The sequence below is a fragment of the Bos taurus genome, chromosome 18, assembly GCF_002263795.3.
Source record: "Bos taurus isolate L1 Dominette 01449 registration number 42190680 breed Hereford chromosome 18, ARS-UCD2.0, whole genome shotgun sequence".
Classification (NCBI taxonomy): domain Eukaryota; kingdom Metazoa; phylum Chordata; class Mammalia; order Artiodactyla; family Bovidae; genus Bos; species Bos taurus.
The window spans coordinates 55,447,533-55,473,931 of NC_037345.1; the positions used below are offsets into that span (position 1 = coordinate 55,447,533).

The window sequence follows — 26,399 nt, forward strand, 5'->3', positions numbered from 1 at the left end:
GCCCGGCCCTGAGGGTGGGGGTGGGGGACGTTGCCAGGAAAGCCAGAAGCCTAGAAGCGTGGTCCCTCCCTCAGATCCAAGAGTCTGGATGCCCAGATCGTCTTCCCTCAAATTCAGGATTCCTGGCATCCGGCCGCCCTCTGCCCTCGGACCTAAAAGTCCAGGTCCCTCGTCTTCCTTCAGACGCAAGAATCCAGGGCCCCATCTCCCTCTTCCCTCAGACCCAGTACTCCGGACCCTGAGATTTCCTCCTTCCTCAGACCTACAAGTCCAAGGTCCCGGTCCCCTCCTCCTTTGCGACCCAGAAATCCACGACCCCAGCTCTACACCCACTCAGACACCAGGGTCACAACCTCAAACAGACAAAAAGTTATTGACTAAAAAGTTCAAAGTTTTAATCCAAATTTGGACAAGTGCTGGGAAAAGCAAACTTTGGCCACAGAAACCATTTCTAGGTCACGGGAGGCGAGAGGCTCCAGATCTTCAGGTGGTCCCGCCAGGCCACGCCCTCACGCTCTGATTGGCTGCCACGTCTGGGCGGCTCAGAAGCTGGACTGCAGCAGGGTGACCCTCAGAGGCCACGCCCCCTCGTCGGGGGTCAGGGCGGGGGGGGCGGGCTCGGAATCCCAGGTCTGCTCCCAGGAGGCGGGGCCTGCGCCGCGCCCACTACCTCTGGGGGAGAAACCCGTGGAGCAGGAATTGGCTGTTGGAGGAGATCTTCGGGGTGAGGACGCCTGGGGCGTGGGGTCTGACCGAGGCGGCGGCGCAGGGGGAAGAGGGTCCCCTCGACAGTCCAAATTTCCACCTGGTGAGGACGGATGGGGAATGAGAATGGCAAACTCAGGAATCCCGAAGTCCAGCCGCCGCCCCCCGCCTCCAGGCCTTTCCTCTCAAACCTAGGAGTCCGGCCTCCCTGCCCCCTGCTCTCCTAGACTCAGCACTCCTGCACCCCAGCCCCCTCCTGCCTGGAATCTAGCACTCCCAAGCCCTGTCCAGGTCTTCTCTCATCAAGACAAAGGATTCCCAGGGGCCCTCAGACCCCTCCCCATCACGACCTGAGATTCCAGACCTCCGACCCCTCCTCATCCCTAAAACCTAGAAGTCCTAAGTCCCCAGCTCATTCTCACCTGTCATCATTCCCCGCCACTGCGATGCCTCAGCGGCCAGTGCTTGAGAGAGGCTGAGGACTCGCTCCCGGTGCCCTTCGGATGTCAGCAAATAAGGGGTGGTGTTCCTTGGACTAGAAAGAAAGAGTTTGGCGAAAACTTCAATTAGCCAGTACAGTAAAGGATAGTGCCGCGCGTGTCCTTCTGGGAGTTGTAGTCCCTAGCACGTGTCTCTAAAGAATTTTAAACGTGGAGCGACCCTCTTTTTAGAAGCCCGCGTGCATTGTGGGATTTGTAGTCCAGTTGCCCGAAAATTTCGCCGATTTCCTGACAGGGGGGCGGAGTTTGCTATAGAACAAGGAACTGCCGTTCTCCCCGCGAACTAGGGTTTTCTGATTCCCCAAGAACTCAAGCGACTCTAAAATCTGTACTTTAGTACTCAAGAGACATTAACAGTAATACTACTCCCCTTCTATTTTTTATTTCCCTCCTTGTTGCCTCGATCTCCAATTCCTTACCTGCTCCAGGACCCCGAACTTCTGAGCCATTTCTGGGCTCCTGAGTGTCCCAAGACAGGCTGCAAAGGAATGGGGGCGTAAGAACTCCACACCCTGGAAGTTCCCATGTTCTCATTTTGAGGGTGAAGGGGCTCAGAGGATAAAATTGCCCCAAAGACACTGCTAATTCTTAACTTTACCTGAACTCCTGGGAAAGAGGACAGAGTTTGGAAAATCACCACCCCCCAACCACTTCCCCACGCCTTTTTGCATTCTGGTAAACAGCTTCATATGACTTAGATAAGCCTGATGATGTGAAATTGATATTTTAAGACAGGACAGGAAAATTAAAGATCAAAGTCTCTCTGTGTGCTTGTTTGGGGCTCCTCCATCCCTAATGTGCAGTATGCACCAGGATTACACATTTGCCAGAGCTCCTCAGAGTTGGCAGTGCTTGCTCTGTTCTGAAGATCATTTCTTTTTTCCCTTTCTTCTGACACTACCAATGTAACTTCTTAAAAGAATAGCTTCTTTCACAGTCTGCAAGGGATCATAGTAACTTGCTGCTGGCTTTGCATGTGCTTCCCTAGACTATGTATCCTTGGTGAACTTTAGGTGAAATATCACTATGTTATTTTGCTTCTTTGCTTTAACTTGTCTGGCTGCATCAAGTCTTAGTTGTGGCACTTGGGATCTTAGTTGCATCATGTGGGATCTTTTGTCACAGTGCATGGGGCTTCCCTCGTGGCTCCGTGGTAAAGAATCTGCCTGCTAATGCAGGAGACTTACTTGCTCAACAGAGATGTGGGTTCCATCCCTGGGTCAGGAAGACTGCCTGGAAGGCTATAGTCCATGGGGTTGCAAAAGAGTCGTACATGACTCAGTGACTAAACAACAGATTCTGTAGTTGTGGCGCACAGGCTCAGTTGCCCAGAGACATGTGGGATCTTAGTTCCCAGACCAGGTATCAAACCCTCATCCCCCGGATTGCGAGGCAAACTCTTAACCACTGGACTGCCAGGAAAGTCCTGTCAATAAGTCATTTTGATGTTCGATCTTTTGTCTGGAAAACAGATACGAGTGTGCCTCTTGACTTCTAACAGATGGTGAAACAGTTCTCAGAATTTTCTGAGTCTCTCTCCAAAGTTCTAATCCTGTTTGGCTCAAATAAAAGTCCCCTTTTTTCTTGTTAACTTGATTTTAATAGAATTTTCATCGACAGGATTCACAGATGAGCCCCCTGTGACAAGGCCAGAAACAGACCCTCCAAATTCACATCCCTTTTGTCATAAATGATTAATGAAGCTTGTTGCCCCCGAAAAAATAGCTAGACATAGAGATCAGTGTTTGATATTCAACAGACTTGAGATGCCCCCCCATTTACAAAAACAATCACAACCACAAAATCACCCCACTTGTCTAATTCCTTCCTAGAAGAGTCTTAAGATGAAACTATCCATGGGGAATTCCCTGGTGGTCCAGTAGGCAGGGCTCCATGCTGCCACAGCCAAGTCCTCAAACATGGACTGAACCCAAGCCCTAAAATCCCACAAGCTGTGCAGTGGCACAGCCCAAAACAAAAAACAAGTGAAAAAACCATCCTGCCCAGACACTTTGATCTTCAGATTGGCAGTGTGATCTCCATGGCAACAGAGTAAATACATGTTTTTTCTTTGCCTTTGACAGCATAGTAACTGAACAGGAAAACTTAGCTTCCAATCCAGCTCTAAAACCCACTCCTCCCAGAGGAGTGAGAATGCTGGTGAGGATGGAGATGTTGCCTCTGGCCCATCCTGTTCTCCACTGATAAGGGAGACAGGATGCTGAATTCAAAACAGGTACAAGTAAACCCGATATAGAGGAAGGAAAAAATCCCCATTTTACAGAGAGGAAAACTGAGGCTCCAACCAGGAACTGAGAACCCACTGCCACTTCACTGACCCACCCCCGTTTCCCTCACTTTTTGTTCCGCATCAGGCTGGCGTCTGGCTGGGGACAGTGTCCTCCCCAGGGTGAGGAGCCGGGGGGAGGCTGGGCGAGGGAGAGGCAGTCCACACTCTTGATTTCTTCGGATTCTCTCCAGCTGCTCCTGAGCACTCATCCGGGGTCGGGCCAGGGGGACCTGGGGAGATGAGAAACATCTAGAGGTTCCAACCATGGCCTCTGTTTTCTCTCTTCCCTGAACCTCTCAGCCTCCTGTGTCTTGGGCTTCCCTCAAAGCTCAGTTGGTAAAGAATCCGCCTGCAATGCAGGAGACCCTGGTTTGATTCCTGGGTCCAGAAGATCCCCTGGAGAAGGGATAGGCAACCCACTCCAGTATTCTTGGGCTTCCCTTGTGGCTCAGCTGGTAAAGAATGCACCTGCAATGCGGGAGACCTGTGTTCGATCCCTGGAGAAAAGAAAGGCTACCCACTCCAGTATTCTGGCCTGGAGAATTCCTGTGTCTTGCCCTTCCCAGTAAGTTCAACCCTGGATCTTGAGGACTTATTTCTACACCTGGAGCCCAGGCTGACCCTCTGCTGGATATGCTCAAGTCCTTCCATATCCCACAGGGCTCTCAGGACAAAGGTGTTACACTTCCTGTGTGACTGGTTGCTACCCACCCACCTGTCTAGCCTCAAGCCCATCAGCTGCCCTATTGGAACCTGTAGTGCCAGCCTGATCAACACCCACTCTTCTCTGGACATAACAAGTCTCTTGGAAGTAGTAGTCGGGACTCTGGTTTGCTCATGATTTAAAAAAAAAAAAAAAAGTCTGGTTTCAATCAGCTTTGAAAACATTAACATGAAGGATGAGATTTATTGTGTAACTAAGATCATTAAGAAGATCATTTTGGGTTTGCCTGAGGGAGGACTTGACAAGTTCTTTAGTGCCCTCATAACCAGAGGGAAGAGACACACAGGGAGACTGTCCTGTGATAATTATGGTTATCTGCCACAAGCCAGGGAACTTTGAAGCTTCCAGAAGTATGATCCTGACGACACTTTGATCTTGGGCTTAGAGCCTTAGGAACTCAAAACATGAGAGGACGGGGATGAACGGAAGGAGAACTTGAAATCTGGAACATTCTCAATCTATCTGCTTTGCAAGGAAGCTTGCTCTGAAGAGAATGCCAAGGGTGTGGCCGGAAAACCATTTGCTAAGAGATCAGGCATGTGATGTGTGAGTCCAGTAAACCAGCTCAGCAGAAAAGCTGCCCAGTCAAAACGAAGGAGACAGAGACGGGATAAAATGAAGGAAGGCTGTTGGACATCTGGGATGCTCTGAGCAGGAAAGGGGCCAACAGAGCAGCAAACATGTGTTATCTTTCAGGAAAGGGGGTAATTTGGACACAGACGTGAACCCAGAGAGAACGCCACGTGACAGTGAAGTCATGATGCCGCAAGCCCAGGAAGTGATCCTTCCCTAGCGCCTTCAGAAGGCGCGTGGCCCTGTGGACACCTAGATTTCAGGCTTCTAGCCTACAGAACTACAAGACAATACATTTATTGTTTAAGCAAAAAACAAAGGGAAGGTGAGTGGGGATAGAACTCTTGACTGCAGTCTCCAGTTAGAAAATTCTAGGCAGACAGCTTGGATCTGTACCAATCACTGCAGTTTACTCGCTTTGATTTGATCGATCCTGGGTCACATGGCCCCCTGGAAATTGGCCCTATGGTTTTTGTTTTTTCGTGTCGAGCCGTGGGGCTTGTGGGATCTCTGTTCCCAAGGATTGAATTTGCGCCTCTGCAGTGAAAGCCCAGAGTGTTAAGCACAGGACCGCCAGGGAGTTCCCTGGCCCTGTATCACCTACTTCTTCACAACAGGCTAGACCTCTGACCCGAAAGTCTCCGCCAGGGGCAAACTGAAACTTTTGACACATCCACTTGCTTCAAAGACAGCCCACATGGGTGGATATTTTTAGCCATTTGAAGCCTGCCTGTTTTAAATTCTTCCTGAAGTTGTAACCAGCATCTGCTAGCCACAAGCAGGATTAACTTGTAGCTATAAAAACCCCACCCACGTACCCCCTCAACAGGCTGCTGCCCTTAGGAAACTCCCCTCTGTGCTGCTAAGCACATCACCTAGATCCTCAAGTCCCTTCTCCAGTCTCTTCTCTCCTGTGAGTCCCCTTGTCCCCGGTCCCTCTCCTCCTGGGCGGTGGCCCCCACGCAGTGACCTCTGGAGTGTCCCTTGCAGTGAGGGACTTATTCCACAAGCAAACCGGTCAGCCACGGACCTACTGAAGCTCTTTGTCCTACTGCCACCTAGTGGTTATATCTTTTTCCTTGATCAGTTCTGAAATTCCTGGCTCCCCTCGCCCGTAGGGTTGGGGGAGGAGACATTCCCAAGATAATTCTTTTTTTTTTTTTTGACGCGCGACATCGCATGTGAGGTCTTAGTTCCCGGACCAGGGATTGAACCTGCACCCCCTGGATTGGAAATGCGGGATCTTCATTCACCACTGGACCTTCACTGGGGAAGTCCCGCAAGATGTTACTTGGTGCAGCCCCAACCTGATGGCTCAAATGGCAAAGAATCTGCCCGCAATGCGGGAGATGCAGGTTCGATTCCTGGGTCTGTAATATCCCCTGGGGAAGGGAAACGCTGCCCACTCCAGTTTTCTTGCCTGGAAAATTCCATGGACAGAGGAGCCTGGCGGGCTACGGTCCATGCGGTCGCAGAGTCGGACACGACTGAACGACTAACACTTTTCAGCAATCCTTAACACACACCACTGAAAATAGTTCTTCTCTTCCTAAGAAAGGCCAGATTGAGTATTTGGTTTCCACCCGATAGTAAGGAAGCAACAGAGAAGCTTTTAAACCTATTCGAATAAGCAATCATAACTGGCATTCCATCGCCCTAAAAGCCAGCCAATCAGCGCCGGCCCTGCGTTTCCGAAAATCAGCCAATCAGCAACAGACACAAAGCTTCCCCAGCTTATGATAGAACAACTCAACACTCCAGGCTCCACAAGTCCACCCGTGTCCCAACTCTACGCCATATGACATCAACTCTTCGCTTTGCTCAGATCGGCTGGGTCTTACAAGAGGTCCGTCTTGCCCGTGCTGTGCCAAGTCGCTCAGTCGTATCCAACTCTGCGACCCTTTAGACTGTAGCCCGTCAGGCTCCCTTGTCCATGGGATTCTCCAGGCAAGAATATTGGAGTGGGTTGCCCAAGTGGCCAAGGGATCCCTCCTCCAAGGGATCTTCCCAACTCAGGGACTGAACCCAGGTCTCCTGCATTGCAGGCCGCTTCTTTACCATCTGAGCCACCACGGAATAAATTCAGCTTTGTTTCCTATACAAAGCAGCTGCTTTTTCCTTTATCCGCTCCATGCCTTTACATGCATAGCCTGTTCCCTTTTGGAGTACAGTTTCCTGCACAGCCAAAGTTTTTTCATTCATCCAGACACAGCTTATTGTTGTCGTCCTCGTTTAGCCGCTAAGTCATGTCCAAACTCTTTTGCTTACCTAACCTTTAAAAGGCTTCCTAATGCTGAGTCTCCCTAGGAAATAGCTTAACTCTGTTAGATGTGTGTAAGGATTGCATTCATGCCTCTCCCCCATCAGACTCCAGCATCAGGAATAATTCCTGGCAGGTCCCCCAACACCTTCCACATGGGCTGGCCCCTAGAAGATCAGAATCTTGAACAAATAAGGGAATTTGGGGTTTCTTCCTGCACTCGCCAAAGTTTAGGGAGAAAGAGAGAAACAGCAACTCCTCTTGACACTGTACTTGGATTAGTCATCTGCTGATGGTTTAGTGGGCATCAGAATGGTCCTGCCAAGTCCAGCGGCCATGCTTTTCCTGCAGAATCTGTTTGCCAGCTTCAGGATGGGGGAAGCCACAGGAAAACAGGGTGCTTTCAATGCAGGGGGTGCCAGTTCAATCTCTAGTTGGGGAACTAAGATCCCACATGCAATGTAGCACAGCCAAAAAAAATAAACAGCAAAAACAAAGTTAAAAAAAAACTAGAGATTGTGATGCAGAGATTCACTACACTGGCAAACTCAGAAACATAGGTCCTTGAAAATAGGACGTGGTCTGGGGATCTTGCCTTGTAGGGCCTGGCAGTTAGGAAGGGTCTGACAAATTCATTGACTTGAACTGAACTACCCTTCAGTTGGTGGATGGCATTCCGGAGGTCAGAGTTCTGTGCTCGAAAGAGGCCATGTGCAATTGTATGGGTTGCTCACTGCCCAAGGGCTGAGCCCTCCATTGATGGCTCCAGGTTCTGCCCACGTAGAAGGGGGCGCCTGTCTCTAATTCACAAAAAAGGTATCCTCTAGGCTAATAGAAGCCCTGGCTTCCTAAATCCCCACTTCAGTCTAGACATTTACACCAGCTGTTGTCCTGCTTTGCCATGGATAAATTCTTTGCCATGGATTCCTTCTTCAAGGTCTGTCTGCCTCCAGGAAACCATCCCCAACATGTCCAGGTGGCCTGGGAGCTGTCCCCTGAAGTCCCCAATGATTTGTGCTTGCAAGACTTTCGATCTTCACTGTGTCACAAGGAAACTTTAGTTGCAGCACTGGAAGTCTCCTAGTCTGGGACTGTGGCATGCAGGATCTAGTTCCCTGACCAGGGATGGAACCTGGGCCCCTGCACTGGGAGCACGACTCTTAGCCACCGGACCACCAGGGAAGTTCCTGATCCTTGTTCTTTTTACCCAAGGTGATCAGGTAAAACTGGAAGCTCCCACTGGTCCCAGCAATGACTTGCTCATTGGGCACTGGTTGGGAGACAAAGAAACTGAGGCTGTGGCTTGAGATTCTGAAATGGGAGATTACAGCAATGCTGTTGATGACCTTGGGGCTACAGAGTGGAAACTCCCCACAGACGAAATGATGAAATGAGCAGTCAGTTCATTGCTGACCTTCAGGGGTTTGTGTTTATGAGCAACCAAGAGACTAACCAGTGTACTCAATTAAAAGGACAGGGCCCAGACAAGACCCTTTATTAGGGAGCAGACAAGGGAACTCCCAGTGGTTAGGACTTGGCACTTTCACTGCTGTGGCCTGGGTCCGTTCCGTTTGGGGAAGTAAGCAGCTTGGGGGAAAAAAAAAAAAAAAACAGATGACACAGCAAGAAACTCTACAGAGGTCACCTGCTTAATCCTCAGGAACCCCCACCCATGGTCCTGCCTCTTATGTCCAACTTGATGATGGTACTGCTGGCCCGACCAATGACCTCTGTCCCCAGAGTCCTCAAGCCACCAGATGTCGTGTGCATTCACTGCGTGTGAATAGTTAGGTTCTTGGCTTCCTTTGTACTTGGATGTGTGACATGTTTACTAAACCTTTTCCTGAGAAATAAAAAGCGGCTGATATTATAATCTAATTTTATTCCACTGACTCCTTCACTTAAGTAATTTACTGCTCTGCTTTTAGCTTGACATTTAAATGGCGATATTATTTATAGCCTTTATCCCATTTCATATGCAGATTCATACATTTTATTAGAGAAATGGTAATGTATTTGATGAAGCATGTGCTCCAGACAGAGTAGGGCATGGCAACCCACTCCAGTATTTTAGCCTGGAGAATCCCATGGACAGAGGAGCCTGGCAGGCTGCAGTCCACAGGGTCACACAGAATCGGAAATGACTGGAGCGACTTAGCACACACACACACACGCTGCTCCAGACACACACAGTACACAGTATAAGCACCACATTACCAGTCTAGAATCTGCAACATTTTGCATTTTAAACTCTGGCAGCTCAGTGGTTAGGACTTGGCACTCTCACCACCCAGGACTGGGGTTCCAACCCTGGTCCTGGAACTAAGAACCGGCAAGCTGGTGGAGAGCAGCCAAAACAAAAACAAAAACGGCATCTGAGGTCCCAAGGGTTTTTAAAAAAGTTTGAAAACCCAGTATATCTAGAATCTGACTCCCTCTTGATGTCGCCACTTCTGCCACTGCTAAGTCGCTTCGGTCGTGTCCGACTCTGTGCAACCCCATAGATGGCAGCCCACCAGGCTCCCCCGTCCCTGGGATTCTCCAGGCAAGAACACTGGAGTGGGTTGCCGTTTCCTTCTCCAATGCATGAAAGTGAAAAGTAAAAGTGAAGTCGCTCAGTTGTGTCCAACTCTTAGTGACCCCGTGGTCTGCAGGCCACCAGGTTCCTCCATCCGTGGGATTCTCCAGGCAAGAGCACTGGAGTGGGGTGCCATTGCCCTCTCCGGTCGCCACTTCTAAGTCAGTGCAAACAATTGTTATCAGTCCCGGCCAAATATCCCACTGGCCCCCTCAACCATGATTCAGGCGGTATCCACACAGTCCACTTCCCCAAGTGGCCGCCAGAGAGCACCAGTCTCCATTTGTGGAAACTCCCGTTCCTCTGCTCAGAACTCTCCATGGCCCCAGCTCACCCAGTGTCAAAGTTAAGTCCTCACGTTGGACCACAAGGCCCGGCTCGATCTGCCCCTATTACCTCTCTGTCCTCATCAGCACCCCCTTCCCCTTACTCGGTTACTCGGTTCCACCCACACTGACTTTCTAGCTGCTCCTCCAACACGCCAGACTCTTCAGAACCTTTGCAAACACTCTTCCCTTTGCCTCTAACGCTCTTCCACCAGACATCCCCAGGGCTCCTTCCCTGACAGAAGCCTCCCCAGATCAAAACATTTACAACTCCATCCCTTCGCCAATATTCCAAATCCCCTCCCCAGGCTGTTTTTATTTATTTAGCACTTACATAAAATAATTTAGTCAATTATTTACTATCTACCTCTTCCCACTAGAATGTCAGATTCATGAGAGAAGGATGTTTTTTTCTCATCTTGCTCACATTTGTGTCCTGAGTGAACTTTCCTGAATGATGAAAATATTCTATATTTTCACTATTCAACAGGATAGCTGCTGGTCACGTGTATCTCCTGAATATTTGAATTCCTCAAATGAAAGTGATTTTTTATTTTATTTCATTTAAATTCATTTAAACTTAAATAGCCTCATGTGGCTGCTGGCTACCTTATTAGATAGCAAAAAAGGCATTAAATAAATGTCTGTTGAATGAATGATTAATGAATGAATGAATGAAGTGCTTGCTCAAAGTCACTACTTTCAAACTTCAGGGGCATTCACCTAGTTGGACTCTTCACAACAGCTCTGGGTGGTAGACACTGCTATCAGCTCCATTTTGCAGATGAGAAAATGGAGGGAGAGAGGTTTCTTAACCAACCCAAAGTCACACAGGTTAGAAGTGGCAGAGACAAAATTCAATCCCAGTGCTCTTAACAAATCTCTCTCTCTCTGCTCTGGGGTGTGGCTTAGAATGCTCCTCTCCCAGATGTTTCCCCAGAAGTAGGGGATCTGTAGTGGGCAAAGGGTTACAATGGAGCCCAGGAGATTGGATGGACTGCCTACCTTGGTTCCTGGCTGAGGGGAAGTGGGGCGGCGACCCTCGGGGCTGGAAGCCCGGGAGACCCTTGGAGATACAATTCCTGGAGGAGCAGAATGGGACGGGTGAGGATGTGGTGAGGATGCAGAATGCCCAGTGAGTCCCTCCCAACCCCAGATGCTCACCTGAGCGAGGGATGGAGAGCTCTCTGTCGCCCCCTGGGGGCCTCCCCCAGTCCACCTCGGGGGACCGGGATGAGCTCAATTCCAGGGACTCCGTCAGGCTCTGGGGAGGTCAGGAAAGTGGATAATAGATCACTAGGATTACAGTTTTCAAGCACGTAGCAGTACAGACACTGCATAAGTAGGATTAAGATTGAAAACCAGGAGCCAGACCTTGTTTTCAAACCTCAGCTCTGCCATTTTGCTTGCTGTGTGACCTTGGGCAAGTTACTTTCCCTCTCTGTGCCTCATTTCACCCTTTTGATATGAAGACCGAATGGATACAAGGAAGGCGCTTAGAACAGTGCCTGGCACATAAACCTTTGTGGCTTTGCCCAGACTTTCTCTAGTTGCAGCGAGTGGGGCTACTCTCTAGTTGCCGTGCATGGGCTTCTCACTGTGGTGGCTTCTCTTGTTGCGGAGCACAGGCTCTAGGTGGCACGGACCTTAGTAGTTGGAGTACTTGGGCTTAGTCACCCAAAAGCATGTGGAATCCTCCCGAACCAGAGATAGAACCCATGTCCCCTGCACTGCCAGGTGAATTCCAAACCACTGGACCACCAGGGATTCCCACACTGGTCCATGTGCGAGGTTTTATAACGATTATGCATCTGGCATGGTGTTAACTACTTTACCAGAATTATCTCATCGAATCCCCTCAGTAAATGTATGAGATGCTATTATTATCCCTATTTGACAGATGGGGAAACTGAGGTTCAGAGAATGAGGTCAATGACTGATGTCACAAAGACAGCAGAGGTGAGATCAAAATCCAGGTCTCCCAGATACATGACCTGATGATCAGGGCTGGCAACAGTTCTACTCAGCTATGACCACAATGGCTCCTGGTTCCTGAGGGCTTACTCTATGTCAGGCACTTTCTAGTCACTTTCTAAAGAGCCCTGCAGGGGAAGGAAATGGCAACCCACTCCAGTATCCTTGCTAGGGAAATCCCGTGGGGAGTCTGGTGTGCTACAGTCCATGGAGTCACAAAAGGGTTGGACACGGCTTAGCGACTGAACAGCAACAAATGGCAGTTCTAGCCAATGTGTGAGAATAAAAACTTGTAAGGAATTGGGGGTTGGAGCTGAAACCAAAATCCTACTGTTTACAGATGTGAATGTCTATTTAGAAAAACCAAAATAAACTGCAAACAAATATTTAAACTTAAAACTCCCCCCCCCCCAAAAAAAACCTTGCAGGGGAGGGATTAAGATCAGTGGTATCAGGTAAATGTTTAACAAATGCCCTCTGGAAGAAAAGAGCCCTCCTTTGCAGCAGTCTGCCAATTTCCATGGTGTAAATACTCCCACCATAGTCAATTTCAAGCTACCGACGTGTCATCACTGAGTGTGGAGTTGAGATGCAGGCAACTGGACCTTGTGAGGTATTGGCAACTCACCAAGTTGTTGTGTTGTGGGTCAAGCACACATCTGGACTATGACCATAATACCAAACGAGGAAATAGAGGATATGTACCTGGGGTTGGTTAGCCGATCAAGGGTTAAAGAGGTGAGTGGGTAGTGGGTTAGGCCAGGGGCAGACGGGACAGGAAACTGGAGGTGGCAAAGATGTGTGTGGCCTCACCTCCCTCTCTGAGGACTCCTCGCCTTGGAGAGCAGGGGATGGGGAGTCAGGCTCAGTGTTGGACGGTGGCTTCTGGGGGCCCCCCAGACCTGCCAGCGTGTCTTCCACCATCCACAGTTGCTGCTGAGCAGATGCTCTGTCCTGGAGAGAGGAAAGGAATCTGTTACTCAGAGGTGGGAAAATGCAAGGAGGGTTAAAGTCGGTAAGCCATGGAAAGGGTCTGAAATTTCCCCATTCTACTGACCCATTACCGTTTATCATAAATACTGTCTTTTTCTGCACTGTTCTGCCGTGTTGCCTCTGTTGTAAATAGGTGACCATATAAGTAAATATGAGTCTGTTTCTGAATATTCCATCCCTTTAGTCTATTCGTCTAAATTTGTGTCTGTACTACACTGCCTTCTTGTTAACTGTAGCTTTAAAGTCAGACACTATCCAGTTGTGTTCGTCCTCGGGCTTTGTTCTTGGAGGCTGCCTTGGCTTACTCTCGGCCTTCTGCACTTCCAGAGACGATTTAAAGTCAGCTTGTCAATCTCCACATATTGTACTGGGACAGCAGATCCCTGCTGGGGAAGTCAATCTGTGGAGACCACATCTTTATACTAGTATATTTCCTATCCATGCACATGGTACATCTCTCCATTTATATAGGCCTTCTTTAATTTCTCTCAATGACATTTTGTGGCTTTCAGAGTAGATGTCTTGCGTATCTTTCATTAGACTTCTTTCAGATAGCTAATTTATGTTAATTGTAAACACTAGTGTTTATACATACTTATTTTCTAATTGTTGGTATTAGCATACAGGAAGATGATTTTTGTGTATTACTCTTGCATTCAGTTACCTTGCTGGATTTGCTTATGCTAACAGATTATTTTGGAGATTATTTTGGATTTTCTACATATACAATTTCATCATCTGTAAGTAAAAACAGCTTTACTTTTTCCTCTTTGGTCCTTATACCTTTGACTTATTTGTTAGACTCACTTGTACTGTTTCGGATCCCTGGTACAACGCTAACTGGAACTGGCAATAACATACATCCTGGCCTTATTCTGAACATCGGGGGAAAGATTTCAGTATTTCACTGTCAACAACAATGCTTTGCTGTAGGTTTGTTATCGATGCCTAATCAGGTTAAAGAAGTAGTTTATATTCGTACTTTGCTGAGAGATTGTATTATGAAAGGATATTGAAAGTCAAGTGCAAGTGAAGGTGGCTCAGCTGTGTTTGACTCTTTGCAACCCCATGGACTATACAGTCCATGGGATTCTCCAGGCCAGAATGCTGAAGTGGGTAGCCTCTCCCTTCTCCAGGGGATCTTCCCAACCAAGGAATCGAACCGGGGTCTTCTGCATTGCAGGTGGAGTCTTTACCAATTGAGCTATGAGGGAAGACCCTGAAAGGATATTACATTTTATAACTGTTTTTCTTGCATTTATTGAGATGACCAAGTGAACTTGGGAGAGCAAGGCAGGGCTTGGGGGCTTGGGGCAGGGGTGTACCTGGGGGGACCCGAGGTGCAGCAGGTACTCAAGGGTCTCTCTCAAGGTGCCCAGCTCCCGCTCCAGGCTGCTGTATGTGTCCCAAACACGCTCTCGCTCCTCAGGTCCCAGAAAAAGAGAGACAGTTAGCATGCCCACCCACCATATCTTTCCCCATTCTATCTTTTCCTAGCTGAGCAGGAGGAAGTGTCCCCTGGGGCTATATGGACCACAATCCCAAGAGCCTCTGCTCAGACTACTGGGAACCCCAGCATCTGTGTGGAACCCGCCATTCAATGAACAGCTAGTGCAGACATAGAACAGCTTTTCCTGAATCTTCTGGATTACCTCTGCACTCCTCTAGGGTGACAGAGTCCACAGATCTAATGAATTCTTGGACAGACAAAGCTACAAACTTTATGCCCCACGGGGCAGCAGAAACTTCTTTGACAGTCCCAATAGTAACAAGAGCAGCTAACATTTATTCGGCACTTACTTAGCATTATTTGGCACATTTACTTGGCACTGTTCTTAGCTCTCACTTAATTCTTGTGAGGTAGGTACTATCAATGTCTCCATTTTACAGTAACAATAATTACAGCTAACACAGGTAATGCTTACCATATACTTGGTGCATAGGCGTTAAATATTCTGTGATTCATTTACATATATTTATGAGATCTTCACAATGGCCGTAAGAAGTAAATATTACTTTAATCATCTCAAGTTTACAGAAGAGGCATCTAAGGTCCAGAGAGGTTAAGCAACTTTTCTAAGGTCACACAGCAACTGTGAGTGGGAGCTGAGATTCAAAGCCAGGAAGTCCATATCAAAATCACCCCCCGTAAATGTCTAAATTAAATACTGTTGTTTCTTGGCTGCTTGCGCCGCACCCTCTAAGACTGTCAAGACCATTGGTTTCAAATGGAGGGGAGTCTCAAGAACTACCTTCCCAAGAGTCTTTGGGGGAAAGTTCCCTTTAGTAACCACTTGGAGTCCTGGGGTCTCCTAGGAGGTATGCCCCTTCCCAGACGCTCACCTGAGTCAGGTGACAGAGAGTGGCTCTCACACTGACTAATCGGTCCTGCAGGAGGCGCTGGTGCCCCCAAGCCCTCCCAGGAGCTGCAGCTTCCCTGGTTGTTTGGCCCAGCTGCTGTCGGGTCAATTCCAGGGCTGCTTCTAATTGCTCCTGCACCAAGAGAGAAGATGGTTAGACTTCTGAAACCATACCCAGCCTCAGGGCAAGAGAAAAGCTGGCTTCTGGTATCCTCTCGTATCCTGGGGGTCAGGATGGGCTAAGGGCAGGTGGAGAGGCCAAGTGTCCTCCCTCCCCTGTCCCAGAGTCCTGTACCTTCTCCTCCTGCCTCTGATCTATCTCCTCCTGCAGCCTTCTCAGGAGCCGGTCCTGCCCACACAACTTGGTCAGCAGAGTCTGGAGAAAGGAGGACAGGAGCTGCTAATGGACCAGACATGGCTCTTTGCCCTGCCCACCCTCCCACCTTCCAAAACATTCTATCCCCAATTCTGCGAATTCAACAAGGGTTGCATCAGTAGCGCTTACATCTGTCTCCAAGCTTTGATGGAAGGTTGAGTCTAGAGGGGGTCCCGGCTGAGGAGAAAGAGAAAAGTTGGGGGTCACATGCCCAAACAAGTCCTCATTGTAGCTCAGTGCTGAGCTGAGCCCTATTTCTACTGGCTGGCACCCCTTGTCCTTATTACCTCTGTTCCAAGCTTTAGCAAAGCAGACCTCAGTAGACTAATTGCTAGATTTTTGGCTTTAGGAAGACCCAGTGGGCTTTGCTACCAAATAACTATAGCAAATACAATAACCGATGGAGAAAATTTAGACAGTTCCTTTGTGATTGAGAATAAAACAAGGATGCTCACTGCCACTGTGACAGTTTAACACAGTATTAGAGATCTTGACAAAAGCTGTAACTTAAGAAAAAGAAAAGTGTAAGGGTAGGAAGGAGAATGATAAAACCATCATTATTTACAGATGATGCACTCATCTGCCCTGAAAACCAACAGAAAAAAATTATTAAAAGAAAAAAAAACTTTAAAAATTATTAGAGCAAATAAGAGAATTCAGCAAGGATGCCTGATGTAAAAGGAAGATACAAACATCTCTACATCATCAATAACTATTAATAGAAAATAATTTTTAAAAAAGAAGAATACACCATTCAAATAAATATAAAAACTATCAGTGTTACCTTAACTAATGGCACACAAAATCTCTATGGAAAAACTTTAAGACTCAAATGAAAGATGAAGTAGATTCTTGAGAGTCCCTTGGACTACAAGGAGATCAAACCAGTCAATACTAAAGGAAATTGATCCTGAATATTCATTGAAAGGACTGATACTGAAGCTGAAGCTCCAATATTTTGGCCATCTGATGCGAAGAGCCAACTCATTAGAAAAGACCCTGATACTGGTAGAGACTTGAAGGCAGGAGGAGAAGGGGACGACAGAGGATGAGATGGTTGGATGGCACCACTGACTCAATAGACATGAGTTTGAGCAAACTCCAGGAGTTGGTGAAGGACAGGGAAGCCTGGCGTGCTACAGTCCACGGGGTCACAAAGAGTTGGACACATCTGAGCGACTGAACAACAAGAAGATTGTGTGAATGGTGGAGAGGTATTCTGTATACATATACTGTTCGCAGGCTGTTTTTCAGGAGCTGAGTTTTCAGGAGCCTTAGGAAACTGACATAGCACCTATGCAGGCACCCTGAAATGCCCAGCCTTCTCCAGGCACACTAGTCAATGAGATGACATTCACTATAGCAAAGAAAGCATGGGAGGGGCTCTGGCAGATTCAAGGTGCCCCAGGATACCTACCAATATAACCATGGAAGCCCGGGTCCCAGGAGGCCTTGGAGGGAGCTGGAGATATGTGGAGGTTCCAGAGTGGGCCTGGGAGGAATATTCAAATAGAGATGTTTAGAAATTGGCATGTCTTAGTAACAGATACAGAAAGGATGTGTCTGGCATTGAAGTGCCATAGGAGACTCTCTGAGGTTCAGAACTGGGCCCCCAGAACTTCAACTATCTTTTCTCCAGCTGTGTGCCACTGTGGCGACACGCAGGATGATAAGAAATGAACAGCCTGCAAAACAGTCCCAGGGACCAATGAAAGTTGCAGTCTACTCTTACTCTCACATTTGTGGTTAGCTCTGGATTTTCTGGGCTGCAATCCCGTGATGCTCAGAGAAAATAGTAGGTGACCAATTTGGAAAGAGAAAACTGGACACACGAGGCAGATGCAATGCACACTGTCTCTCACAGTACTGTATCAGAGGAGCATATTCTGGACTATTTCATAATGTTTAAGGGGTAATAACTGCCAAAGACTAGCCTAAAGACAGCCCTGAGAACTGAGAGGAGATAAAGTTCACTCTCCCTTTCACATTTGAACCCAGCTGCGATTATGCTGAACTACAATCTCCATGATACCCAGGGGCCAATGGCTTAGAGACTGGCCTGGAAAGGCAGCCCGCTGGCCATATGGGCATTGTAGTCCCTCTCCCTGCCATCTCTGCTCACCGGTGTTCTGGCCTCTTGACTCCAGTGCTGAGGACTCCTGGGAGGCCTTCCTCCCCTAGCCTCAGAAGACGGTCCTCGGCGGGGAGTGGGGGGCCTGGAGAGGGTCTGGCGCTGGAGGCCCCAATCCAGGGGAGGCCGGACATCGATGCGACTCAGAGGGGTATGGGGTCTGGCAGAAGGTGCCGCGTCTCCAGAGGAGGGCGGAGGTCTGCGTGCAGGAGCAGAACGGGGCCGGGGGAGGCTCGGAGGCGAGGGAGGACGAGAGAGGGGTGTGAACAGGCTGTGGAGAGGAGAGAAAAGGCGAACTGCGTCAACAAGAGCTTCCTCATCCCACCATCCATCAAGTCAGCCTCAAAGACGTGCCTCCCTTCAGTGTGTCTCATTGTCTCTCTGGAGCAGAACCCTCCTCTAGTAGCTCGATCCCGAATAATTTCCCTCTTTGTGACATCCCCTCCTTAGGACTTCTCAACAGACTCTGACCCAGCAAGCGTCCAGCAAGTCACACACACCTTCGAGAAAGCGCTAAGCCACGCCCCTAACCAGTCCCAGCCCTGCCCTTCGGCCACGCCCTCAGAATGCCCTCGGAAGCTCAGCCCTGTAGAACCTTCTCATCCCAGACTCCCTCGTCCAACTTACTCTGGGCTCCTCGTCCTCCGAATTCGGGGTCCAGATTGCAGGTCAGCCGTGGGGCTGGGAGTGAGCAGCCCGGGTCGGCCACGACCTCTGGAGAGCCGCGCCACCTCTGGTGATTCTGAGCCGCGCCCCTCTTCCGTGCCCCTGTTCACTTCTGGGGGACCACCGGGGCCTCCTGGACCCTCCCCAGTCTGGGGCCGTGCAGATGACCTCGGTTGCCCACTAAAGAATGGACACAGAAAAAAGACATCACTCCTTTGAATCTTATAACAGCCCTTATTCTCATTTCACCGACAAGGAATCTACAAAGAAAAAAAAAGGGAGGTAGTGCACTATCAACCATTGTCCGCATTTTGCAGATGGGGAAACTGAGGCCTGAGTAGTGTCTTGTGCAACGCCACAAGGTCCATCCATGTCTCTGGGCCCAAACTATGAATCTCCAGACCGAACAATGGGGCAAGTAGACAGAGACAGCCTAGAGCCTTTCCTTTTTTTAATCTGACATGGTTTGGGTGGCAGCCTCATGGGGTGGAGATTTCTGGGGGAGCAGTATTGATAGACATGGAATAGAACCGGACATGGAACAACGGGACCGGTTCCAAATTGGGAAAGGAGTACGTCAAGGCTGTATATTGTCAGCCTGCTTGTTTAACTTATATTGCAGAGTACATCATGCGGAATGCCAGGCTGGATGAAGCACAAGCTGGAATCAAGATTGCCGGGAGAAATATCAGTAACCTCAGATAACCACCCTTATGGCAGAAAGTGAAGAAGAACTAAAGAGCCTCTGGATGAAAGTGAAAGAGGAGAGTGAAAAAGCTGGCTTAAAACTCAACATTCAAAAAACTAAGATCATGGCATCTGGTCCCATCAGTTCATGGCAAACAGATGGGGAAACAATGGAAACAGTGAGAGACTTTATTTTTTGGGGCTCCAAAATCACTGCAGATGGTGACTGCAGCCATGAAATTAAAAGACACTTGCTCCTTGGAAGAAAAGCTATGACCAACCTAGACAGCATATTAAAAAGCAGAGACATTACTTTGCCGACAAAGATCCATCTAGTCAAAGCTGTGGTTTTTCCAGTAGTCATGTATGGATGTGAGAGCTGGACTATAAAGAAAGCTGAGAACCAAAGAATTGATGCTTTTGAACTGTGGTGTTGGAGAAGACTCTTGAGAGTCCCTTGGACTGCAAAGAGATCAAACCAGTCAATCCAAAGAAAATCAGTCCTGAATATTCATTGGAAGGACTGATGCTGAAGCTGAAACTCCAATACTTTGGCCACCTGATGCGAAGAATTGACTCACTGGAAAAGACCCTAATGCTGGGAGAGACTGAAGGCGGGAGGAGAAGGGGACGACAGAGGATGAGATGGTTGGATGGCATCACCGACTCCATGGACATGAGTGTGAGCAGGCTTCGGGAGTTGGTGATGGACAGGGAGGCCTGGCATGCTGCAGTCCATGGGGTCGCAAAGAGTCGGACAGGACTGAGCGACTAAACTGAACTGAACTGAATATTGATGGACAAAGTGGTCGGCGGAGAGAGATACTTTTTGCCGATTGAAGATGAAGTTTCCTGGAGGTGGGGCCTGAAGGGCGGAGTCGCCTTAGCTAGAAGACCAGTGATTAGACAGTGAAGGTGTCAGGGTCTCAAGGGGAGGAGTTTGGGATGATTAGCTGGGCCCAGATTGGAGGTATAGGATCAGGGGCGTGGCCTAGGCGTATACTCACCAATCGTCCCCCTCCGCGCGAGAGGCCCGTCCCAGCGCGCGTAACCAGCCCCGCAGGTCCTCTAGCGTGTCAGCAGCCAGAACGTAGGTCCTCATGCCCGGGTGCTCTGCCTGCGAGAAGAGAGAGCTGGGGGACCAGGATATCGGGCCCTCTAAAAAGAAGGATGCCATGGACCCTGGTAAAGGTCTTTTATCTCCAGTAATGGATGCTGCATGCCTGCCCCCACCGCCCAGTGCCTTAGTTCCCACTGGGGATGAAGGGACTCACGGTGAAGGTGAAGCGCCGCCCTCGGGGAGCTCCTGGCCCATCTGGCCTGATAATGTAGCTGGGCAGCAGGACGCTTCCCAGGACGCTCTCCTCGCGGCTGTCTGCAAAAGAGAGGCTGGGATAACGGATCACACAGAGACCTGGAGGCCCAGAGACTTGAGGAAAGGGAGACGGGGAGGGGGGCCCCCGCCCACCCCATTACAGCTGGGGCACTGACCCTTGTAATAGAAGAGGCAATGGCCAGAGAGGACGAACCAGCGGCGTTTCCAGAGCCGGAGCCCGGAGCTGTCCTGGGGAGACAGAGTGGAAGTAGAGAGGGGCGGGGAAAAGGTGGAGACAGCGACACTTGGAAGCAAAGACCCACAGAAAGGGGAGGAAAAGAGAGACATATTAGATGGAACAGATTCAGGTGGAGAACTGGAAACCAGTGGGCTGCAGCTGAGGGGACACAGATTTTAGACACAGCAGGACCTGAGTATGACTCCCAACCCCAGCACTTTCACACCGTGCCCTTAAGCAAGTCATTTCTCCACTAGGAACCTCATGGTTTCTCATCTGTCATTCGGGGATTGAGAAATTACAGAAAGACTGGGACAGAAAGATACTTCACCACACACTGGCATCAGCTTTCTGTAGGATAACTTGGCCCATTTAATATGGCATGTGAGACAGAGAGGTCAAGAAGGTGATGCTGAGCCATACCCTGCATCTCCCCATTTCCTCTGACAGAACTAATCCATCTCCAACCTTGTTCTCCTCTTCTCTTCCATCCCTTCCCACAGGAGCAGCATGATCTTTTAAAAAAGTATTTTTTTTAACTTATTTATTTGGTTGTGCCAGATCTTAATTGCAACACTCTTGATCTTCATCCTGGCATGTGGGATTTTTAGTTGCAGCGTGTAGGATCTACTTCTCCATTCAGGGATGGAACCTGGGCCCCCAAATTGGGAGTGAGGAGTCTTAGCCACTGGACCACTGGGCAAGTCCCCACTCATGATTCCTTAAAATTATATATCAGATCATGTGAATCCCCTGCTCAAAACAGAGATGACTGTCACACTTAGAATAAATCTCAAATTCCTTACCCTAACTTGCTGCCTTACAAGGCATCTCCAACTCTGGTACACATAAGAATCAGCAGCAGGGCTTATTAAAACACAGACTCCTGGTTCCCGCCCCCAGCGTTCTCCACTCAGTAGATCTGGGGTGGGAGCTGACAATTTGGATTTCTAGAAAGTTCTCAGGTGATGCTGATACTGCTGGTCTGGGACCACTCTTAAAGAACCCTTCCCTACCTCCTGTCGCTCCTCCTTCTCTCACTTTAGCTTCCACAAAACACCAAATTTTTGCCTGCTGCACGGTCCTTTGCTTTCAGATTCCCTCTGCTCCCCAGATCTTAACACAGTGGGATCCTTCTTGACATATAATTCAGCTCAAATGTCATCTCCCCAGAGACACCTTCCCTGACCAACAGTCAAATGTAGCTCTCATCCTTCAGCCACCTGCCAGCACATTTTCCTATGTTATTTCTTCCTGCTGAGTCACTAGGTCGTGTCCAAATCTTTGCAACACCATGGACTGTGGCCCACCAGGCTCCTCTAACCACGGGATTTCCCAGGTAAGAATACTGGAGTAGGTTGCCATTTCCTTCTCTGGGGATCTTCCCAACCTAGGGATCAAACCTGCATTTCCTGCATTGGCAGGTGGGTTCTTTACCACTGAGCCACTGGGGAAGCCTGTGTTATTTCTTCACAGCACTTCATTTCCCACCATCTGAAATCATCGAATCCATTTTTATATACATTAATTTATTATTCATCCCTGCCATCTTGGATGTAGCTAGATACTTGTTTATTGACATGATATGTGCCCCAGGGCTTGGCACAGGGTAAATGTTCAAGAAGTAGTCATGGCAGGAATGAACGAGTTGACAGAATAAGGGAGGTAGCAGGGATAGGGAAAAAAAAAAAACAAAAAAACATATTTGGAGACTTGGAAGGAGAGAAACGGTGGACAGCCAAAGGCACAGCCTCTGACATCACTTGGAGGGTCCTTTCCCTTCTCTCACTCACTCTACCTGTTTATGAAGCCAGCCTCGGATGTGCACAGGGAGGTTGGGGTCCCTTCTGAGAGCATTGCCCCGCTTGCCGAAGGCGTGCACCTTGCTCACTGCCCGGGTGGACTTCTGAGGAGACAAGGAGGACAGAAGTGAACACGGACTTGGGATGGGCTTGGTAAGGCATGCAGTGGGACCCAGGCAACCCAAGGCCCTCGCTCAGCTGTCTTTAGAAACCTGGTCAAGGAGGGAGCTGAGTTTGGGCATTAGAATTGTATGTGCATAGTGCAGAGTTAAGAGACACTTTCCATGGGTGGAGAGAGGTGTCTGGAGTCAATGAAAAGGCCATTGACCACTAGGGAGGGACTTTGGGAATAAAGGGTCCATTGCCAAGGAGATCATGCCCTTAGCCACCAAAGCCAGAGATGGAGATCCGAAGCCTTTGGGATCTGAACCAGCAACATGGCTGAGTCCCTGGTGATGAGTCAGCTGGAATCAAAGGACACCTTTGATTTGCCAGGGAATGGCATTCCATAGTGACCACATCCAGGGTGGTGGTGCGAGCTCCAAATCCCTCCATTCCAATAGATGCCACCCCCCCAACCCCCGTCCCCACGGATATCCCAGGCCAGATTCCCAAAGGATGCCCTTCCTTGGCAATGGTGCTGACGAAGGTCAGAATCAAATCTACAGAATCTGAACTTGGGAAGCTGGAAATGAGTGAGGGGAGGGGCTGGAGGACAAGCAAATGAATGTCACTGCTGAACTTTGGTCTGGGAAGACGATTTGGGAGGCAAGTATCTCGGGCCCCATGAGGCCTTATGGTCAGAGAAAGGTCTTTCCTTTATCAGATTTCAGAACTGGGGAGATGGCATGGCTAGAGACAGGATTTCTTAGTCCCTAATAAGTGTAGACACTGAGTTCCTGGCTGGGGAGGGGGGAGGTCACGGCTGGGGAGTGGCCTTATCCTAGCAACCAGAGTCATACAGGGTTGTTAGTCTGGCTTCAAATTAGGAAAATACCGCGGGGTGGGGACAGCTGGGAGTGCCTCTGAATTCCTAGCTTTGGCGGGTGGGCAATTTGGGACCTTGCTAGGTCTGGCAGACCCCATTGCTAAAGATCCTTGCTCTTGACAACCGGAGTCCCTTGGGTGGCGCCAAAAGCAGGGCTTGGAAACAGGAGGATGGGGGAGCCCAGAGCACCCCCTGGCTCCTCCCCAGCCCCACCAAGAAGTCAAACCTTGGTGCTCAGGCCGCTGAGCGAGGAGATAGTCGAGGCGCTGCTGGCTAGGCTGAGACTGCTCCGAGGTCTGCCGTCCTCCATTGGGGGCTTGAGGAGAGAAAAAAGAGAGCTGTGTGCGCCTCTCTCTGCAGATGACCCGGGTGGGGACAGAGACAGGGTCAGGGGCTTGCAGGTCGGAGGAGGCTGAGGAGAAAGAGCCTGTTGTTTGAAGCCTGGGGGGTGCTGGGGGAGGCCCGGGCCTGGGACCGCATACCAAGAGTGATGCCAAGAGAGGTGGGCGGCCCTGGCAGCTGTGGGGAGGGGAGAGGGGAGTCATCTGTAGCCCGGGCCAGAGAATAGGGGCCCCTTTATTCTTGCCCCCCTGCCCTCTGGCCAGGAATTTGACCCTCTCTGTGCTCAGGAACCCTTCATTCCCTGACTCTTTCCGGGGCTACCCCCGCCCCAGCAGCTACCTGTCTCCTGCCCTCCCTCCCACTTGCACCCCTAAAACATCCCTGCCAAGTCTCAGGACACCAGGAATGTGCACTCTGGCAGCTCCTCGCAGCCCAGCCAGGGGACTTACCAGCTCTGGGGTCCGGAGGGCAGAGAGCACACGAGGGCAGCGTGGGTGCTGGGACACCCAGCCTCAGTCCCCCTACTCGGCCGCCTCTCAGGGGTCGCCTCTCATAGCCCTCCGCTCTCACCTGCTCATCCACACCCTTTTTGTCTCTTTGTCTCTGATGGTGTCTCTTCCTCGGACGATCTCTCTTCCTCTTACCCTGTCTCTCTCTCTCCAGTCTCACCTTCTGTCTCCGCGTCTCTGGCGCTCGAATCTCTTGTCTCTCCCAGTCTCTCCCTCACTCCTTCTCTCCTCTGCAGCACCCCCACCCCACTTTCTCTCCGTCTTTCTTGTTTCTGTCCAGTTCTTTCTCTGGGACTCACGGAGTTCTCGTCTTTAAGTCTCCATCCCCTTTTCTCTCTCTCTCTCTCTCTCCCTCGCTGTCTCGCCCCGTCTCTCCCTCTCCCTTACAATCTCTTTCTCTTTCTCTCCATGGCCCTCTACGACCGCTCTTTCCTCCTCTCCCGGATTCCCCTTCTCACTTTCTCTCTTCCTCGCTCGCCCAGTTTCTCTTTCCTCTCTGCGGGTCCTTCCCTCCCTCTGCCAGCCGCCCACGCGTCTGTCTCCCCTCCCAATCCCAGCTGACCCCGCCCCTCTTGGCCTCCCCACCGCAGCCTGACCTCTGGCTCAGCTGCCCCCGCAGCCGAGGGGAGGGGTTGGGGGCGAGGTCCAGCCCCTTCCCCGACCGCTAGATCCCTGCTGGACTGGAGACTGGGCCACCGGGGTCCCATAAAAGCTGAAGCTAGGATTCCTAAATATTTGGCGAGTTGGAACTGGGCCTGGACTCCAGGGCCTCAGTGGATTGGTCGCTGTCAAGGGCCGGGGTCACTGGCGCACCCTGAGTAGAGATCACTAGGATCTTGGAAGGATCGGGGGCTCAGACTCCTGGACACCTGGAAAGGTGTGAGCTAGGATTCAGGACTGCTGGGCTGTAAATGGAGCTGGGATCTGGAAGGGTGGCTTTAAGTGGACGGGTCCAAGTGTGCCAGTGACGAGGAGTGGCCCAGATTCCTGAGCGAGCAGGGTCAAGTGGCCAGGGTCAATGTCCACCTCGGATTCACGTGAGAATTCCATTCTATACTGGGGATGACCCCTTCAGGAGGGAGACTTGAGTCCTGGGCATATTTTGAAGAACAGGATTACGGGGTGGGGCAGGAGGGAAGGGGTGAGTGGCGGGGGGGGGGGGGCGGTGCGGGGGAGGACTGGGACTGTGTTCCTGGGCCTGGAATTTGTGACAGAAGACCCCCCCCCCCACTCCCATGAGGTTCCGTTAGTGCTGCTGCTGCTAAGTCGCTTCAGTCGTGTCCGACTCTGTGCGACCCCATAGACGGCAGCCCACCAGGCTCCCCCGTCCCTGGGATTCTCCAGGCAAGAACACTGGAGTGGGTTGCCATTTCCTTCTCCAATGCATGAAAGTGAAAAGTGAAAGTGAAGTCGCTGAGTCTTGTCTGACTCTTAGCGACCCCATAGACTGCAGCCTACCAGTCTCCTCCGTCCATGGGATTTTCCAGGCAAGAGTCCGTTGGTGCTACACAGCCAGAATTTCAGTTTGTGTAAGCAGAGGTTTTTTGTTTTGTTTTGATAAATTTGAAGCAGGTGAAACCTACGAGTGGAGACTTGTGCCCGAGACAGGGAAGGCGTGTGAATTTTTGGTTAAGTATCCCCTCACCACGGTAAAGAATCTGCCTGCAATGCAGGAGACCTGGGTTCGATCCCTGGGTCGGGAAAATCCCCTGGAGAAGAGAATGGCTATCCACTTCAGTATTCTTGCCTGGAGAATTCCAGGGACAGAGGAGCCTGGCAGGCTACAGTCCATGGAGTCACAAAGAATCGGGCACAACTCAGCGACTAACACCTTCACTTTCACCACGTATTTGTTGAGTACCTACTATGTGCCATGCAGTGGGCAAAGCAAAGTGCCTGCCTTCAGGGGCCTTACACATTCTGTCTCTTTGGCAATGAATCTAGACTCTGCTGTGATCGCCTTGGGCAAGTGATTTCATTCCCAAGCCTCAGTTTCCCCATCTGTGATATGGGAACAATAATACTCTCCCACACCAGGTAGCGGGGCCTGGTTTTAAATTAG

At 50.0% G+C, this 26,399-nt stretch overlaps 1 protein-coding gene across 5 annotated transcripts; it reads right to left on the reverse strand.

The window, feature by feature from the left end:
- Window positions 1-71: 71 nt before the first annotated feature.
- On the reverse strand, window positions 72-24,887 carry PLEKHA4 (pleckstrin homology domain containing A4). 5 transcript variants are annotated; one of them, XM_059876617.1, is made up of 20 exons: window positions 24,278-24,887; window positions 23,713-23,802; window positions 22,495-22,602; window positions 20,635-20,707; window positions 20,418-20,518; window positions 20,151-20,260; window positions 18,418-18,636; window positions 17,782-18,061; window positions 17,077-17,151; window positions 15,789-15,836; window positions 15,579-15,659; window positions 15,267-15,416; window positions 14,249-14,347; window positions 12,744-12,884; window positions 11,121-11,220; window positions 10,962-11,038; window positions 3,564-3,725; window positions 1,625-1,683; window positions 1,128-1,240; window positions 371-805 (listed from the first exon to the last, which is right to left on the reverse strand). In XM_059876617.1, exons 2-20 carry the CDS (start codon window positions 23,794-23,796, stop codon window positions 543-545), a joined length of 2,343 nt encoding a protein of 780 aa, XP_059732600.1. In that variant the 5' UTR covers window positions 23,797-23,802; window positions 24,278-24,887; the 3' UTR covers window positions 371-542. The 5 variants fall into 5 exon arrangements, with proteins under 5 accessions (NP_001192612.1, XP_059732600.1, XP_059732601.1 ...); NM_001205683.3 differs by lacking the exon at window positions 24,278-24,887 and having other exon boundaries at window positions 72-805; window positions 23,713-23,796; XM_059876618.1 differs by lacking the exon at window positions 24,278-24,887 and having other exon boundaries at window positions 20,635-20,762.
- Window positions 24,888-26,399: the final 1,512 nt, after the last annotated feature.